Raw genomic sequence first — 20,099 nt, 5'->3', positions numbered from 1 at the left:
AGCCCTCTCACCATCTGCCTGGAACAAATATATTCATGGCCACAGAACTGACTAGCCATTATTATTATTATTATTATTATTATTATTATTATTATTATTACACACCCATCTGACTGGATTTGCCCCAGCCACTCTGGGTGGCTTCCAGCATATACAAAAACATAATACAGTACATTAAACTTCACTATACAGGGCTGCGTTCAGTTGTCTTCTAAAAGTTGTATAGTTACTTATTTCCTTGACATCTGATGGAAGGGTGTTCCATAGGGTGAGTGCCACAACCAAGAAGGCCCCTCTGCCTGATTCCCTGTCACCTCACTTTCTTGCAATGAGGGAACCGCCAGAAGGCCCTCGGAGCTGGACCTCAGTGTCCGGGCTGACCGACAGGGGTGGAGATGCTCCTTCAGGTATACAGGGCCGAAGCCATTTAGGGCTTAAAAGGTCAGCACCAACACTTTGAATTGTGCTCAAAAATGTACTGGGAGCCAATGCAGGTCTCTCAGGACCAGTGTTATATGGTCCTGGAGGCTGCTCCCAGTCACCAGCCACACACACCCTCATACATACAAAGGAACACCCACATCTGAATCTGAAGAAAAGATGCAGAGAATACTTACTGGTTCAGCTCAAGGTCCAAGGTGAAGGCTGAGCCAAAGGCATGGACAAGGAAACTCACCTGGGCCAGGTGTATAACCTGATGGAAACAAAGAGAGACCATGTGAGGTCACATTCTCAGGTTCTTCCCTGGCATTTATTTTAAGTGTATCAGTTACACCAGCCTTTCCCAAGCAGCTGTCCTCCAGAAGCTGCCGGACTACAGCTCCCATCATCCTCAACCACTGGCTGTGCTGGCTGGAGCTGATGGGAGTTGGAGTCCAGCAACATCCAGAGGGCAAAAGGCTGGGCTAACCAGTACTGACAGGGGTTGTTCTGCAATATTCCTTCCAAACCAAGTATATGTTACTGCGCTTGATCACATTCATTTCTTCCTTTGGCCAAAAAAGGGTTGTTCCACACCCAAACTGGAAGAAAATTTAGGCATGCTTTTGAGTATATCTAAACCTGCCCTTTCCCACTTCCAATAGTAGAAGAAGTGATTAAAACAAACAAAAAACCTCAGTTCAGAAACAACGGAGAAATGCACAGTATTCTTCCGCCCTCAGTCCCAGGAAGAGACCACCAGGGTTTAGGATGAGATAATTCACCCTCCCCTCCTTTGTAAAACCCCTCACCTTAAAGTAATGGGCACCCATAGCCAATGCTGGAATTATGGGCCCACTCCAGTGCACTTCCAATATTCTATTATTACACTTTCCTCCAAGAAAATTAACATGCTTGTGATCATTCCATGGCATCAGAGCAACTCAGCCAATAGCTGAGGATGGGATGCTGGGAGCATTTTCAAGACAAGCAGGAGGTAGGCATACAGTATTTCCAAGTTACCTAATACACTGTACTGAACATCTTTACAAGACATGTTTTGGCTTCAAAAACTGTTTTCACCTGGATTTGGACTTGGCATTTATGGGGGAAGACTTGTAGCTTAGTGGTAGAACACATGCTTTTCATGCAAAAGGCCCCAGGTTCATACCCCTGAAGTCTTGCTGAGGGTCCAAAACTAGTCTCCCGGTATGCCCCACAGAGAGCCTCAAGCGCCATAAATAGCAACACCCTAGTGGTCCAGAGCCAGGGCCTTTTCAACACTGGCTCCGGCCTGGTGGAACGTTCTGCCTCATGAGACCAGGGCCCTGCAGGATCTGATTTCTTTCCGCAGGGCCTGTAAGACAGAGTTGTTTCGCCTGGCCTTTGGCTTGGAGCCAATTTTATTCCCTCCCCCTCTTTCTTTTTTATTTTTCCTTTCTCCTCCTGTGATGAGGCATGCATTTTAATATTTTAATGTTTCAATATTTTAATCTTGTTTTTAAGTTGTATTCATTCAACTTGTTTTTATTATTGCTTGTTAGCCGCCCTGAGCCCGGCCTTGGCTGGGGAGGGCGGGGTATAAATAAAAAATTATTATTATTATCATTATTATCATTAGTCAACTTCTCCCTTTTTATGTCTTAGCATGTCTGTCAAGGCCCCAATTTTGGTCACTCAAGATATTTTTTCCATATCCTTTCTCCATGTCTTCTCTAAGGCCACAGGTTTTAGTCATGTCCCACCCTGAACCCAATTTCTCCAGATAGGGCTAAGACTCCTGCCTAAAACCTACTGCCAGTTAACGATGGTGATGCTGAGCTAGATGGACTGACTCAGTAGAAGGCAGCTTCTTATGTTCCAATGAAATAATAATAATACAATGGCCTGGATAGCTCAGTTGGTTAGAGTGTGGTATTCATAACACCAGGTCACAGGTTTGATCCCCATATGGGACAGATGCATATTCCTGCATCACAGGGGGTTGGACTAGATCGGCGTTTCCCAAACTTGGGTTTCCAGATGTTTTTGGAATTGGTACAATTCCCACCATTCCTAGCTAGCAAGACCAGTGGTCAGGGATGATGGGAACTGCATTCCAAAAACAGCTGGAGATCAAAGTTTGGGAAACACTGGACCAGATGATCCTTATGGTCCCTTTCAACTTCGTGATTCTATGAATGCACACTGCTAGGCATGTGCAAAGTGAAATTTCCTCATCTTTTGATTAAGCATACTCCCTCCATACATCTCTGGTAATGGATTTCTATATTGGTTTGGCTTAAGCTGCTGAAATGTTCTTTCTCTCTCTCTCGCTCTCTCTTTCAAAGGAAATTAACTATGCACATAGCGGATTTCCTATTCTAGATGGCTATCTGGAAAAACTCCCACTTATCAAACCAAAAGAAGAGTAGAAGAGTTTGGATTTAATATCCCGCTTTATCACTACCCGAAGGAGTCTCAAAGCGGCTAACAATCTCCTTTCCCTTCCTCCCCCACAACAAACACTCTGTGAGGTGAGTGGGGCTGAGAGACTTCTGAGAAGTGTGACTAGCCCAAGGTCACCCAGCAGCTGCATGTGGAGGAGCGGGGAAGCGAACCCGGTTCACCAGATTACGAGTCCACCGCTCTTAACCACTAGACCACACTGGCTCTTGTCCATCTGCCCAAGGATCTGGTATTCAGAAATATATCACCTTTGAACATGCAGGTTCCATTTGTCTATTACGGATAATAAACTGCTGGCAGACCTGTCCTCTATAAATTTGTCTGATCTCTCTTAAAGCTTTCTAAGTGGGTAGTTCTCATCATATCTTGTGGCACTGAATTCCATCAGTCAATGCTGCATTTTGCAAAGTCCTCCTTTCCCTCAGTCCAGAATGTACTGCCAACAGAATTTACTGCATGTTTTCCTGGACCAAATCGCATCAAGTGAAAAAAGTGATGGACTTGTAAGAACCATTGAGATGGGGAAATAACTTCAAATACAGGGCAGAGCTATGTGCTGTTGGGAGGAAGGGTGAATACTGAACAGTTGAGTAAAAAAAAAGTTATCAGAAGGCCTGGATGTAGCAGGTTAAAAGCTTCTGGGGTTGAGCCCTGGCTCAAAGGAACCCCTGCTCAAATGCTGCTGCAGCAAATTGGGATAATGCAATTTTTGGCTGTGCGATGGAGGAAAGGAAGGGAGAGAGAGGAGGAGGGAGTGACTAAGGTTGGATGTGAAGGTGACTCAAACATTAGGGCCAGTTCTGGTTTCTCTGTTGTGCGCTCTCTCCTTTCTTTAAGGTGGGAGGAGGGGGGAGGGGGAGAGAAAAGGAAGGAAAACGCAGGGTGAAATTACAAGAGCATTTCAAGGACTGAAAAATAAGATTTCCAGGGAGAGACATCAAGGGATCAACATATTTAGCTGCAATCAAAAAGATGACTGAAGGGTATGACACTTTCGCTGAACACTCCAATAGAAGGAATGTGTTTTAACTCTTGCTGTGGACTGATTTGTGCATCCACTTTAGCATCTTGTAATAAATGTGCTTCAAACCTTATTTCTATATAGATTGGGGGGGGGGGGAGAGGCTAAAATGGGGTAGAAGAGAGGTGAAGGAAACCTAGCAAGGCCAAATAGTTTGACTCATGCCAGGATAATCAGCTGTGTGCAACCAAACAGGATTGTCATATTTTGAAGAGCAAAAAAGAGGACACATTTGCCAACGTCTGCTTCTAACTATGGATTGCTACGACTCTCATTTTACATACCCACGAAGAGGACACGTCCTGGGGAAAGATGACATATGGCAACCCAGAAGGACTTGTATATCTGGTGTGCTGAGTAAGGCAGCATACAGAGTTCCCTACAAGCAAGCAGTGGCTAGTGGACCGGCCAAGAAAAAGCAGTAAGAATTGGGCTATCTGATTGAAGTGCCATGAAAGCCCTTGTCAGCCAGGAGCTGTTGTCATTTAAGATAACAACCCTGAATGCAAATGTCTTTAAGCAGCTATCCTGTCGCGTACTTGGACTTTCAAAAGGCTTTTCCCCAAGTGCAATGCTTTCCCTGCGTAAATTAAGCAGGCAGGGAATAAGAGGGCAACTCTGCTTACGGAATGGCAAACTGGTTTAAAAAAAGGAAGAAAGCAGCGAGTAAGAATAAATAGACAATGAACACAATTGGAGAGACGTAAGCGATTGGGGATCACTTGTACCAGGACTTTGTTCATAAAGGAAACTGCCTTGGGTTTTTTTATTATTACAATCAAGCAGCATATAAGTGTTGTGAAATAAAGAAAGAAAGAAACTGAAGCAAGATTGTTATGGCAGGTCCACCTGTCACTTAGGTGTTTTCACTAGACTGCACAGTCCCTATATGCATTCAAAGTATATACACCAGCCTGGAGATTTTAGTCATGTATACTTTCAATGCACAGAAGGGATCCAGAGGTCCATTCTACACAATGGCAGAAATGAGTCCTCGGTATGGGGCCACTGACTTTTTCTAACTTCCTCCAGTTACATATCAGACAGGCACTGATATGTGTCTGTCATATCACATGGATCACAGTATGTGATCAAATCCCACCTGAAAATAGTGACAGTCTGGAAGTGTTCCATGTCTACTATATTGACTTAAAACAAAAAAGGTGGGGTCTAACTATTGCTTCAAATGAGCCATGAGCTGAAGGCTTCCTGACCTGACCTTGCTGGCTGCTGTCAGTTCAGGAAGTATTATCCTCGGCCAAATCCAGTTTTGGCACAGGCGCTGAGCAAAAGGTGCCCAAATTGACAGAGAGCAGCAAAAGCAGGCAGGGGAAGAGAAGGGAGAGAGCAGAGCTCCCTTCACCTGTGAGTCTCTTTTGGGGTAAAACATTAGTATATGGCAGACACATAAATACCAAATGCAGTTAGACATTCATTATTCTGCTTTCTGCTTTACAGATTCCATCTGTGTTTTATTCATTTTTAACAGTTTGGTGGATTTTATTTATGTTCTATCAATCAATACTTTTATTGTGTACACCTCTTATAAAGCTCTCCTCCCAAAGTAAAAATCTGGCTGCCCTGTTATTGTTAGTTTGGCCATTGGGAGCTGGGGATTTGAAGCTAGGGGATATTTATTTATTACATTTATATAGCCACACTATAACAAGAGTTTGCTGGGTAGCTCATAAAGCGAAAACATCACCAACAACATTAAAAAGCCTGCACAAAACAATAAACTATAACAAATTAATTAAATGCAATTAATTGGTAAACTGACTTAAAAAAAAAAATTGACTACCAAGTAAATCTTGGAAAGTAATTGTACATGATGGGAATTAAAAATACTGCCTGATAAGAATTCAGATGGACATTGCAGACTTAAATTGATTTAGAAGCCTTGCTCAATAATTTCAGTTGCATAGCTGCTGGTTTCTAGACACTTAAGTTCTTCCACATTACAGCCCTTTAGCAAAGCTGAGGCTTTTCCTCAATCAACAGAAAGAATCAACAGAACATAATTAAAATGTGGATTCCACAAAGCACTTGATATAGCACTATATTGCACAGTAATGTCTTTTCCCCATAGCCAGAATCCCTTTCCTGCTCAGCAAAGGTCCCCTGCAACATTAATTAGTGATTTCCTCTTTGCAAATTCAGTCTGTTTTCTATCTTCCTGTTCGATTAATTACCGCTTCTGTTTTCACAGGAGGGGGTTTTTAATTACTGGTCTCCTGTTCATTTCTTTCATAGCAAAAATGAAAAGAAACCAGTAATTATCCCTCCCCACAAAACAGGGAACAGAAGCTGACGAATGAAGTCACAGTTCATCACTAATTCCCCCGGCCATGCTGAACAGGAATATGTGAGGCAGAAGCTTTTAATTAAAGACACAATGTCTCTTGAAAAACCTCAGTAGTGCTTTCTCACTCCTGAACAGGCTGCTGAACAGATATGAAAAATATGAGAAGCAACATTGGTAGGGGTGCCAGCTTGAATAAACTACGTTGGGGGCAGGTAACCCTTGCCTCGCACAACCAATCACAAGATGGAGTACATGCACACCATTTGAATAACAATGTGCATCAACTTATTTTATTGGGGAGAAAGGGACCTCAGCCCCTAGGAGTTGGCTCCTATGAACATTGGGATGCAGTTGTTTTGCAGCAACGTCAAATGCATTCTTTGTAAACAGTGAGTGAACGAAGCATGGCAATTCCAGACTAATTAGCTAGTATGGAAGCAATCTCAGTACATGCCCAGAAGCATTTCCACTTCATTATCATTTCTGTTATGTACTGAAGTTCTCACCCTGGGCCAGCAGGGGGATACTGTCGGTAGTTTTCACTCAGGTCCACATATGCAAATAAGGGATTGAAGTGACATTCAGTGATTGGATAGTTACAGAAAGTGGTTACTGTTGCGTTCTAGTTGAACTCTATATAAGCAGGTTGGCTGAACCCTTCAGTTCAGTTCTGTTCTGGCCTGTGAATAAACAAGATCTGTTTGACGAATCGCTGTGTTGTCTGATATGTTCACCCACAACTTAACAATTTCACATTCTGTGGGATGGAGGCCTGTGCAGCCCCCACACCCCTCCAAAAAAAATCTCCATAGGGCTGCTGTTGCAGGGGAAAGGATAAAGATTGTCAAGGTGTTTGGGACATAAAAATGATACCACGCACAGGGAGGAATCTGAACAGAATCCTGCCATGCCCAGCCTGATCAATCTTCCCACTTTCTTATCTAGGCAATGCAAAGATTTTGTTCTGGAGTTAGCTACCACCTGAAGGCAGGTGGGGAGGGACTGAAAATCACAAAGGACAACCTGCGGTTTTAACCGCCCACCCGCTGCAGTCAGCTGTGCATCACACTTGCTCAGCATGTTGAGCTGCCCCCACCCACCCTGCCCCAGCCAGCAATCCACCACCAGAAGCAATTCTACCTTTGCTTCCATCGTGGCTGAGTGATTATCTTATTCATTATGGATGAGATCTTCTACATGCCTCCCATTTAATCTAGTTTAACACTTGCATACACCTACAGCAGAGAGTTTAATGGAATCTGTTAAAGAGGGTTGAAGGTGGGGGTGGGAGAAGAGTAGATTGGAAACATTTACAGGTGAAACTTTCTGAGTGGAAAGCGTGTGGGAGACATTAGCATACCTCCCAACATTACTCCAATGAAAACAGGGACGTCCTATTTATTATTATTATTATTATTAGTCCATCTGAATGGGTTGCCCCAGCCACTCTGGGCAGCTTCCAACATATATAAAGACATAATTAAACATTAAGAAACTTTCCAATACAGGGCTGCCTTCAGATGTCTTCTAAGGGTTGCATAGTTACTGTATAGTTACTTATCTCCTTGGCTCATAACACCATACCCTCCAACATTTCTCCAATGAAATTAAGGATGTCCTAAGGAAAAGTGGCACATTCCGGGATCAAATCAGAAACCGGGATGGCTTTTTTAAATCCAGGGCTGTCCCTGGAAAAGAGAGACACTTGGAGGGTCTGTTTTAGGGAGAGAATCTTCACAATCAAGGGTGTTGTTGGGTAGAAGAGGAGGGTAGAACCCTAAATCTTTTGCGGCAGATCCCAGATTTCTTGCATCTTCCCCTTTCTTTAAACTTGATCTTTTTAAGAAGCAGTTGTTTTATCATAAGACTTATCCACCATCTTAATTTGCCCAGAGGCACACTCTGTAATTGGATGGAGCAGGGAAGGAGACATATATGCAAATTTCATCCACATCTGTACCAGGAGCCTGTGCCTCACTCAAGTCTTTTACAGTGCCTATACTAACAATACCCCCATTCTCAATAGTGCCTTGCTATTCTTTCCTCATAGGCAGAGGCAGTCTCTTGTGCCTGGATTCCCAAGGTCACATTCACACCATACATATAAAGCACATTTAAGGCACGTGGATTTCCCCACAGAACTCTGGGAATTGTAGTTTAACACACATTTCACTTCCCAGCACTCTTAACAAACTGCAGTTCCCAGAATTCTTTGAGTAAAGCCGTGTGCTTTAAATATATGGCATGGGTGTAGCCCATCAAGTTTTGTACCCCAAGATACCAACTAGATGGCATTAGATGCCATTTTTATTTCTGTATTAATATCACCCTTTTTGAACAATGCCCAGGCTGGGACAGATATTGCCCCTTCTTCAGGAAGATCCCCAAACTCTGCTTCAGGGGCCCTGAAGTTTAAACTTCTTTTAAGGAAAAAACAGAGGTAGAAATGTTGGGAGATCTAATCCTGGATCTTTCACATCTCAATCTAGTTTGGCCTTAAGCCATAAACTGTGTGCCATGAAGAAATGTAACTCCCAATGAGATATTAATAAAATGTTTGTGTGGCTCCCAAACACCTGCTTACAGAGTTCTGCATCTCTGTCTCATCTATTGACCAGGCCTAAAAAGGTAAAGGGACCCCTGACCATTAGGTCCAGTCGTGACCGACTCTGGGGTTGCGGCGCTCATCTCGCTTTATTGGCCGAGGGAGCCGGTGTACAGCTTCCGGGTCATGTGGCCAGCAGGACGAAGCCGCTTCTGGCAAACCAGAGCAGCGCACGGAAACGCCATTTACCTTCCCGCTGGAGCGGTACCTATTTATCTACTTGCACTTTGACGTGCTTTCGAACTGCTAGGTTGGCAGGAGCAGGGACCGAGCAACGGGAGCTCACCCCATCACGGGGATTCGAACCGCTGACCTTCTGATCGGCAAGTCTTAGCTCTGTGATTTAACCCACAGCGCCACCCGCGTCCCTTGACCAGGCCTAGCCTTCTTCAATTAGCCTGCTTTGGGTTGGGTGATTCTGCCATAGCTCTTCAGAATCCAGAAGAAATGAATGACCTGATAATTTTGATCTGATGCAGAGATACGGAAAAATCACCTGCCTTTGAAGGATACTGCCTGTTGGGTCTCTGTATGGGTCACTGATCTGAGTTTGCCTCCTTTCAAGCATCCCCAGAACAGTGGCACACAAAGAAACAAAGAAGTTGGGAATCCTCTAAGGGCTATGCCTTTTGCATAGTGCTTGACCTTTCGGAGTGAAAGAGTAAAGGGTAATTCCAATTTTAATTTACAAAAATGGGCCTCAGCTATCAGAGGCATGGAAATCAAGGGGCTAACTTGCATTTGTTGGCGTAGGAGGAAATCTCTCCTACCAAAAGCCTAGATCTCTGGACAACAACTAGATTTTGCAAAAAGGCCACTTTGCACAGGGAAGGGAGCCAAGGCTCTGAATCCTGCCAGAAAGTTCCACAGAAGTTCTGCCCTCTGAATCTCCAGCCTCTGCCCCATTGGGGGAGGGGGTTGTTGAGATCCAAGGCTGCCAGCTGTCATTTCCTAGCAGAGCTACTGGTGGGGCGGGGGGAATCCCTCTTGTTAAAAGGAGCCAGGAGCCGTTCAGTTCTGTTTGGCTGTCTATAAGTCTCCACTGCTCTCTCCTCTTAATTCCCTTGCATCTTTGCACTGTTCGCGGAAGGCTGAGCCAAACACATTTCAGAAAGAGAGAGAAACCCAAACAAACTCCAGGATTCATTCTGTAGTTGAGTGGCTTGGCAACTCCATATGTTGAGAGAAAAAGAGATTTTTTTGAACTGTTTCCAGTGAAAAAGATGTGAAAAAAAGATCAGGAGACCGGAACGTAGAAGGGAAGGAATGGTTTGCAAATGTTTTTAAGTGGGGCAGGGCCGGAGGATAACCAGTATGAGAAATGTGGTTTTTGAGACACAGAACAGCCACATGTACTATCCCCCCCCCTTTAGGTTCTAGTTGGAATATTGATATATCTAACAACCTATACTAAAAATAAACCCATTAACATGTCTCTATTCTTTGCAAGAAAGACAAGCTATTTCTCAAGTGTGTTTCGTGGGAGGATTTGGTGCAAAGCAAAGTACTGCTTGCATAACAGCTCCCCTAAAAACCATGGTGGGGTGTGTGTGCGCCAAGTCCTGTGGTTTCAAACCAACAGTTTCTTCCTTCCTTAAGACTGCAAGAATTGCTTTGATAAATCAAGTGGTGTCAGTAAGATTTCAGTGATGAAGCTCTCAGTAGGGAATGATGCCAGTCCCCATCATGATGCCTCCCCCAGCACGCATACACCCACACCCCCGCCTCAGCTAGCTAGCTAGCTTCTGAACGTGGAAGTTTTTGCTTTGCTTGGGCACAATGTCTTCTAACCTCCCCCCACAAAAAAACAAGAAAGAATGCTCATCAAATGGCCAACATCACCTAATCTCCCTGCAAACAAATCAGGATGAATGTTCAATAAATAGGTCATCCGGAAGCAGCCTAAATTAGTTGTCATCAATAGGTCTTGCGGCAGTGAATTCTGTGTAGCTCAGGATTATAGCAACATGTTAGATCAGATCCAGCCATCATTTTCCAGTGGTGGACAACTAGATGCAAGAAGGAAACCTCATAAGCAGGGCACGGAGGCAGCAACTTGGAACTTCTGAACTTGGAGACGTACATTGCATCCTAACCATGTCTACTCTAAAAACTCCTGCTGAATTCAATAGGGCTTCCTTCCAGGTAAGAGGGGTTAAGATTACAGCTTTATTTATTTGCAAACTTCTTCCATCACCTTCCACCAGTAATTTCAAAGTGATTTGCAATAAGGTTTGCAAGGTTATATTTGCTATCACAGCTGCTACCCAGTCCTCCATGCAAAAGTTAGGAAAGAAAGAAAGAGCAGCAGACACACAAAAAGATCATGAGTGCTAGAAGGAAAGCAAACAGCGAAGAGCTTCATATCCAGGGGACAATGAAATTAGCACTGAAATATGGAGTTGTTAGGCTAGAGTACATGGGAAGGTTATCTAGGCGAAGGGCAGGGAACCTCTGGCACTCCAGATGTTGTTGGACTTCAACTCCCATCAGCCTCAGCTAGCAACGCCAGTAGGAAGGAACAATAGGAGTTGTGGTCCTATCTGGAGAGCCATGGGTCCACCACACCATATCTAATACATTTAAACTTTCCAAAGGCTTACAATGGGATCCATACCAAATCAGGTTTCCTGTTATTGAGGAGCAGCAGTGCAACACTAAGAATTGACTCTGGCCTTTCCTTGGGCCTCCCCAACCCCTCTGCATCCTTGATCTTCAACTGGGGGACTGCAACCAACACATAGGTCATGATTTTGCCTAAACTCCACACACACCCCAAATCCAAAACCAGCAGAGACACAAGCATCTTCCAACAAGAGAGGAAAAAGAAAAGATGTGCACAGAAAGTTATAAGGCCAACAGGGAAGGTGTGTGTATTTGTGCGGGCACAGTGGCAGACCTTGGCATCTCAGATTTCAGTGGCGCCCTGTGCGGCGCTGAGATCTTCCTTTGGAAGTCGTTGCTGGTGGTACCAAACTGATCATGCTCCCCTAGATCTGCCTTTGATGTGTGTGAAGAGGCAGATCTAGACAGTGAGACAGTGGAATAAGTAACACACAAGACATGGAAAATCTAAAGTGGCCCCATTTGGGAGGTTAGAGTTAAAAGTGAGATGTGAGCTTGGGGGCCCTGAAGGCTCCTGCATACTTGTTCCCCCCAGCCCCATCAATTTTCTCTGACTCCTCATCCTTCCCTTTTTTCTGTGACATAGAAACCAGGGCAGAGATTTCTAATTCTGCTCTAAGTCAGGACATTTACAGTTGCAGCATTTCACGTTGCCATGTTTTAAGGCTTGAATGGTATATCCGAATATTGTTCTACTCTGTTTATAATTTCTGATCGCAGTTTTATTTGATTATGCTCTTAAAATGAACTTGCACAACCTTGGAACCCCGCTATCACACAACCTTAGAACGAAGCTATCTGGCAACTCAGATTTAGCCAATGTAATATTAGTCAATAGTTCAAAAAAAGAGCATGAAGCTCTGCTTTTATCTAGCAATTTCAGTCTTCCACAGCTTTTTCCTATTTATCCTGTGTAGAGGAGTTGAGAACTTGTGAAGCATTCTGCTTTGATGTAGCACTCAGTTTCCAAAGCTTACCTACAATTGCCAAAAAATATTGTTTTAGGAATCCTTGGCAACAGTAAAACTAGCCAAAACAAAATTCAAGGGACCAGATGGAAAGATCAAGATCAGCCATAAATGCTAGTGTTTCCTGTTCAAAGGAAGGAGGCTGCTGGGGCTGCAATATTTATTGCCTTCCTTGAATACGCATTCTGTCATTTTCATGTGATCACCACATATGTGAACCCTCATTTCCTTGGGACCCTCTGTAGCTAACGCGCTGCTAACCATCTGCCCCAATTTTGCCCCTCCATCTAGACCAGGTGGGCAGCATGACCTCCCTCTACATCGCACCAGAGAGCTGGAAATCCTGGAGAGCTGCTGCCAGCTGAGAAGAATTAGATATGTATCCTATGCAGGTGGGGGCGAGGGCAGAAAGAATGTCGCAGTTGTTTGCCTGGGTGCATGTTCTGGTTTCTAGGAAAGGAGCAGCACACTCCATTCTCACCTTCCTTACAGCCAGATGGGCAAGTGCTTCTCAGGGCAATGGGGAATGCCAACCGAGACGCACATGTGGCTACTCGCAAACTTCCTGGACAAATGCTCCAACTGCCCAAGAGGCCAGGCGGCTCTGCTCTGTCACCGACACTGCATAACAGTATCTTATTAAAAAGTTGGAAGCAGCCCTTGCCACCCAACCATTGTGTATGCATACCATCTGGCTTCACAGAACAGCTTGGAGCCTGCTCTCCCCACCCACACCCACACCTGCTATAATGTTAAGAAGAGCCTTAGGACAATGTCTTCCTTTAACAAAAAAGAGAGAAAGAGAAATGGGGAGACAGGGTTCACTTACAGGGCTTTCTCCTTTTCCGCCACCTCCGGCTCCTCCGCTGCTGCCAGGCTCTTTTCTGACCCTGGTGTCCAGCTGATGGTTTTGGACCTCTCCCCCAGAACTCTGTCCCACTAGCCTGGTGGGGTGGGTGATTTCCGAAACACCCCATCTTTTGCGCCAGCCAGCATTCGGGACCCTCCTCCGCAAATCGCCAGGTTGCGTATCCGCTTTTACAAAACCTACTCCAAAGAAAGGAAAAGAAAGAAACGCAAACCAGTCATCATGGTGCGATCAAGGAAAGGAGGGAGGACTTGATGAGCTGGGGCCTCATTTCTGAGAGGGGCAGCTAAAGTGGGCAGAGGGGCTGCAGCCAGCCTGCAGGTCACCCTTTCTGATCTGAAAGCATTTACTTATAAACTCAAGAGATGCAGAGGGGAATGGTGGTTGGTTGAGGTCCCTTGGTGGGGAAGGAAAGGTATTCTAAACCATGCGGAGATGCATTCTTTTCCAGACTTCGGGTTTGTCCCAGGACAGGTTGTGGGGGGCTAAATTCTCATCAGATCAAGCCATGGAGGATACAAAATGAATTCAACATGTTGCAGAGAGGCCTACATACCAAAGGAACAAGGGCTTAGATGGAGCTCCTCCAACCATCTCAGCATTTAATTCATCTACATTGCCTTGGATAGGCTGGCATAGTATTGTTCTGGGTATACTCCCTGTAAGGGCATGTCTGGATCAGTGGTTTTATTAGTTTCTTAAAATGAAAGGGAGCTGGGGCTCAAGCATTTTTAGAATCCGCATGCCTTGAATGGCATGCCCTGTCCCCAAATCCTGGATCTGTGTAGGACTGTTCTGGTTGTTCTGTGCTGATAGAAATGTACTCTTCACATGCTTAGGGAGCCCTGGCATAAATAGACACCTAGGGCTGAGCCTGGGTTTGTTCCCAAGCAGTTTGGGGGGTCAGAGTCCCACATTTTTTGGCCAACAACACTTGGCAATACATTTGTGATCAGAGTCTGATCCAAACCCACGCATCCCCTCTAAAATGTGAGCCCAAGCTGTGTATATCAGCCCCCCCCCCTTCCCTCAACTCTCTCTTCCATCCCTGCCATTCCCAGGCAGAACCGACAAGATATTTTCGCCGTCCACCCCAGCTGTTGCTCAACCATCTCCACCTTAGGGCTGGAAGGAACTGCAGAAAAATGTGTCTATGCAGCAGAAAAGACTGCAGTCACAGCACCGGCGAGGTGGGTGTAGAAATGGGACTGTGGGGAAGGGGTGCCCAGCAAACTCGGGGAATGTTTACAAGCAACAAATTGCAACCCACCTGCCCCCCACCCACCAAGTGCTCCATTCAAAAAGGCGGTTTGGAGCAACCCTGTATTATTTGGAAGAGGGGAGCAGCAGTGGTGCAACATGGTGCTGCTCCCAGTTAGCTCAGAGAGATGCATGCATTGTAACTCCCACTCCTTTGTTAGCTCCAAACTGCTGGTACCCGGGTTCCCCGCCCCATATGATGCCCTCTGCCCCAATGCAATTCAGGAAGGGACTGGGGAAAGTTGGGGGGGGGCAAAGCTAAGAGAGGCTCCCCTCACCTGAATGACAAAGCAGCAGAGAGAGGAAGGCTGTCAACAACACCCAGTTCTGTAGCGGGCAGCTCATAATGCCTTCATAATCGGAATCAGGGCTGGCACCAATTGGTACAGCATGCGAGGAAGACAGGTCTCAGTGCCCTTTCTTCTTTTTCTTTTGCTTTGCATTGAAAGTCTGGGATGCTCCCTGGTCCTTGCCTCTCTTCCTTCCTTCTTTTTCTTCTTTTTCTCCTCGGAATTGTTGCTGAGGGGAGGAAGGTGGTCAGAAGAGGAGCGGAGAGGAAAGAGAGACGAGAATGTTTTGCAGAGGCAAAATCAAAACCAGTGAAGAGCCAGAAACGGGCAGGAAGGATACGGAAATTTCTCCATCCTGGCTCTGCAGTGATGGATACAAGAGTCTAACATGATGTGAGGGAGAGAGATGGGGAGAGTTGGGGAGGGGGGAGGCAAAGGAGAGAAAGGACACGTGAGCTGCAAAGATCCCTCCCTCTTTTTAGCATGGAAGAGCTGTCTCTTGTCGCTCCCCCCACAACCACTCTCTTTCTGTATGGACAGGCAGCAGGAACCAGCAAAAAGCAGGGGGTGGGGGGAAGCAGGGTGTGCACACTCTAACCTTCTCTGCACATGCACACAGGCAAATCAGACCCGTTTACTCCGGTGGAAATCAAGGCGGAATAAACACGCTTCAAAATCATGGAATTATTTCTTCTTTCAGGAAGATTAGGCCAGGAGCTCAGGTTGATTCAGGTCTCAGGATGGATTTGAGCGATTCAGCACTGGAACAGGAAGAGAGGAAGTATGCCTCTGAGTATATGCAGAGTGCCTACCATCATTACCGGGTAACCTGTAGTTTTCACCAGAATTCATCCCCTTCGTTCAACGTATCTGGGATTAAGAAGCAAGGATGACCTATTTAGAAGAAATGGGGAAGTGTTTGGTAGCTGATGCCAGGTCAGTCAAATCAGGTGTGGTCTTGCATAGTCCTCATGTACTTACAGACTGCAGGGCCAAGCCAAATTGGTGAGCAAGCCTAGTGTGCGTATGTTCTCCTGAAGCATATACCTCTGTTCACCTGCTTGAGGAGCTAAGTCTCCTGCCAGGTAGCTTTTCAACAGCACCTCTTTGTCATATGCCACGGTTAGGGTTGTGTGGGCTGATTAGATATGCGTTGGCAGACAGAAGATCCAGGATTGAAACATGGGAATGGAATCAGGGGGCTAATTAAATGGCTTTAGGTTCTACCTTCTGATCGAATTCTACGTTCACCTGAATAGGTTCAGGAAGTCCGGCAGTGAACTGAAATCATTATCATCATCAATTTATTAATTGCCTTCTAAGCAACCACCACAAGGCTATGTACACTAAAAATATTCTTAAAGAGTTAGCAACACAAAAACAGGAAATACATTTAAAATTAAAATGATGCAAATCAGACACTCGTGGTTAAGACCCATTTATCTAGCTTGGAATGTTGGTTGGAACAAAAATGTATTCAGGTGTGTCAGGGAACTGCCATCAGTGTCCGAGGGAGAGAGCAAGCTCCAAAGGGATCCCAGAGAGCGTCCCGGGAGTGGGAGAGGCAGCCCATCTTCTGGGGAAGAGAATCAACGTAGCTCCAGTGGAAAAAGGGGGCAGATGGGGGAATCGGCAAGGCGGTCCCATGATTCCTTGCCGGGGACCATAGAAGAATCATAGAATCCCCAGCGGGGAGAGGAAGGGTCCTCCACTGCCTACGCCCTCCTTGCGCAGAAGGCTTCCGCGCAGGGAGAGTAGGCGGAGACTTGGCGTCAAAGAGCTTCTTTGCTGGAAGAAGTTTAAGAAACGCCCACTGACAGATTCTGCCAGCGATTGAGACAATCACGGGCGAGTGGCTGCCCGGACAGGAAAGGTTCACTCAGGTAACCCAGCCAGAGGTTGGGACAAGCTTACGCACGAGCAACCCCTAGAACCATTACAAGGTGGTTCCAGAAAGTGCAGATAGTGGGGGTCTCCCAGGGAATCCTGTTCCACAGGACAGGGGCAGTCACACTGAAAGCCCTGCTCTGAGTTATTGCAGAGCAGGCTTCTGAGATATTTGGAACTTGCAGGAGAAACTCTCATACAGCAATCCACTGAGTGTATAAGGGATAAGACACAAATCAAATGTTGCTAAATTGAATTCACAATACGAAGTCCCTTCTCCAACCTACCCTATGGTAGTGCTTAAATTTCTTAAGTGGTGAGATTTACGGTTCATTAGGCGTACCCTCTCCTGTGCAATCCAAACAGGGTAGGGGCAGTCTGTTGGTACTCTGGCAAAGAGGGAAAGGTAATTTGCACGTGCTCAGAGACACAAATGTATAACTGTAGGATGGAACATTTGGTGTAATCTGTATTCTGGGCACTATGGGGGCTAACATGTTCCATTAATTAAGGGATGTTGTTGTTGTTTAGTCGTTTAGTCGTGTCCGACTCTTCGTGAACCCATGGACCAGAGCACACCAGGCACTCCTGTCTTCCGCTGCCTCCCGCAGTTTGGTCAAACTCATGCTGGTAGCTTTGAGAACACTGTCCAACCATCTCGCCCTCTGCCATCCCCTTCTTCTTGTGCCCTCCATCTTTCCCAACATCAGGTCTTTTCCAGGGAGTCTTCTCTTCTCATGAGGTGGCCAAAGTGTTGGAGCCTCAGCTTCAGGATCTGTCCTTCCAGTGAGCACTCAGGGCTGATTTCCTTAAGAATGGATCGGTTTGATCTTCTTGCAGTCCATGAGACTCTCAAGAGTCTCCTCCAATGCCATAATTCAAAAGCATCAATTCTTCGGCGATCAGCCTTCTTTATGGTCCAGCTCTCACTTCCATACATCACTACTGGGAAAAGGGATAGTCCATTAAGGGATAGTCCATTCTTAATGATGTAATGGAGTGGGAACACAGGCTGCAGCTCTGAGACTTTTTCCAAAGAAGAATAAATGTCAGCAGGTACAGCACCTGAGCTCAGGGTGGTAAACATGAGTGCAAAGCACCTCACGTTATAGTGCGCCATCAGGTAGTCTAGGCTCAGATAGTGGCTGGCCCAGTGAAATTCATGGCTTATCATATCTTTCCAGCCAAAGTCCAAACCTGCTAACTCCTCGGTCACCTTTTGCCAGTTTACTAGACTCTATTAGCTGCATTGCAGGGGGTTGGTCTCGATGATCCTTGGGATCCCTTCCAACTCTACTATTCTACAACTCACCACATGTGCCTGGTTTGTTTCAGTACGTTAGAAGTTGCGGCAGGCCCATTTCTAAAAAGTGCAGGGCATTTAAAATGCAAAGGTTCTGTCTAAGAATGGCTTTTATAAGACTTCAATTTTTGCTGCAAGTGTGCAGCAATATGACATGTGAGAAACCACAACATGATTGTGTGTTTATTAACAGCTTGTTGATAACTTTTCGTATAGCATGCAGTACCTCCGAACTTACTCCCCCAACACCCACCCAAGTCTCCCCACTGGCCCAAACATAACCCATCTCCACTTCCCCAAAGAAACAAAAATTAGAATGGAAAATTTAAAATATTCTTATTAAGCTTTGGTTGGCATCTATCTGCCTCGGGAGACAATAGAGGAGTGCACATTTGGGGGTGAACTCAATTTGTATCTCAGAAATACTGGTTTGTGTGCCATCTCTCTCCTTAGTGCTAATCTGCATACAGTTCTATGAATCCTTACCAAATCTGTTTGAAGCCCCCATCTCTCAGAGAACCTTTTCATGAGCAGCCAGCAGCAGCGGATCATACATCCAACCCTTCCATCTTTGGTGTCATCCTAGATTTCCAGTACCTCAAGATTATTCTTTTAGGTTGTCAGCACGGCTTTCTAAACCACCCCCTCACATGGTCCCCATTTATCTGCTAAGTAGGCCAACTATCAGTAATCTCTGAAGTGCTATCCAAAACTAAAATTCATTCTAGTTTTAAGTTCTTTCCAAAAAGAGGCAACAACAGGGTGCCGTGAAAACAAAGTAAACGACTTCACTCTGATTTTATACCACCAGCTCTCATCATCTGTTTGGATCCCCAAGGCTTAGACCATGCGGGTGTCCAATAAGCATAGCTGTCAACTTTTCCCTTTTCTCGTGAGGAATCCTATTCGGAATAAGGGAATTTCCCTTAAAAAAGGGAAACGTTGACAGCTATGCCAATAAGCTCTGTGGATTAACTTTAAGGGAAGATCCAATGTGGAAAACTTGATATTGCATACAGCAGGCCTGCAAAACACCGTCTGAAATTTATTGTTGAGCTCTGCAATCCCCCGAAATTTGATTTCCTTTCTAAATTAGGGATTAGCATGTTGTGCATCACAGAATACAAGCGTTCGCTGGATCTCCAGTGGATCCACTGCATTAAGCACATTTGGGTCAAATGTTACCTCAGCTTTATACTCATGTTGTACGTTCTGCCGTGACACTGCTGCTGAAAGGATACATTTCTCCTGTAATGATTTAAACATGTATTTTTTTTGGTCAAAATCTGTGAGCAGGGTGAAATATTAATTTCCACCCATGAGGCTTTTACTCTGTTCAACCTGCATACATAGCATAACAGTTATCTCTAATTACAGGAGGTAAGATATGGAGTGGGGAAAGCAGAGCGTTCAATTCTGAGGCGAGCACCATTTGAGGGAGACCTCTACAGAAGCTGGGCCGCGTTATAGCATTTTTGACATTCGGGTATCAGTATGCCCGCCACAAAAGTTGCCAGGTGTTATATGGGGTTGGGCAGTTGATCGCTTTTGAGCCGCAAGATGGTTTTGGGACAGAACTGTTAGTGGGAAAACGATTGACAACAGGAGAGTGAACCGAGTGACTGGAGGAGTGTGGCAGTTAGGAAATGAGTTTGCGATTCTGAGGGAGAGAGAGGTGGGGGAGGGGCAAAGAGAAATGAGACAAAGGAAACCTTAAAGTATATATTTAAAAGTTAGGATAGCTATTGTGACCTTTAAGATGTTGTTATGTGAGGTCAGGGAATGAGAACTTTTAAGAACTCTGTATATAAAGATGACTGGCTTAGAATGTTTCTTTTCTTCATCGTGCATCTATGTTTAACGGTCTGTGCTCTGATCTGAGAGGATCCCAAAGCAAATATAGATCCACCCACATATCTGATGTAGATGCGCTCAAGTAATAATATGAAGGGAGAGGTGATCTAATCTCTTTTGAGTCAATAGGTGGAGATGGCAGATACTTTGAGGGAAACCTTGACCCAGTGGAGCAAAAAACAGGCTTTCTGCAAGGGATCCTGGGAAGTCACCATTTTGTGGGGTCTCGAAGCGGGAGATCTTAA

At 45.3% G+C, this 20,099-nt stretch overlaps 1 protein-coding gene and 1 long non-coding RNA gene across 6 annotated transcripts in view; one reads left to right on the top strand and one right to left on the bottom strand.

The window, feature by feature from the left end:
- Positions 1-20,010, bottom strand: part of ADAM11 (ADAM metallopeptidase domain 11) — a gene marked incomplete at its 3' end in the record, with an annotated part of 74,641 nt that extends 54,631 nt beyond the window's left edge. For 2 of the 5 annotated variants that reach the window (XR_014503967.1, XM_083407651.1), the window contains exons 1-3: positions 14,799-15,257; positions 13,222-13,439; positions 618-694 (exon numbers count right to left, since the gene is read on the bottom strand). Coding sequence is in view for 4 of the 5 variants with exons in the window: in XM_083407651.1 (XP_083263777.1) it covers positions 618-694; positions 13,222-13,439; positions 14,799-14,865 (362 nt within the window). Of the gene's footprint in view, positions 1-617; positions 695-13,221; positions 13,440-14,798; positions 15,258-15,408; positions 15,572-19,185 lie in introns of those variants that run through there. The other 3 variants (XM_083407650.1, XM_083407652.1, XM_083407649.1) reach the window with 2 other exon arrangements.
- Positions 15,583-17,834, top strand: LOC310661730. Its single transcript, XR_014504109.1, has 2 exons — positions 15,583-16,291; positions 16,754-17,834. It is a non-coding gene; the product is annotated as an uncharacterized lncRNA (long non-coding RNA).
- Positions 20,011-20,099: the final 89 nt, after the last annotated feature.

The sequence above is a fragment of the Podarcis tiliguerta genome, assembly GCF_965153285.1.
Source record: "Podarcis tiliguerta genome assembly, chromosome: 13".
NCBI lineage: Eukaryota > Metazoa > Chordata > Lepidosauria > Squamata > Lacertidae > Podarcis > Podarcis tiliguerta.
This window is presented reverse-complemented; position numbering and strand designations above follow the sequence as displayed.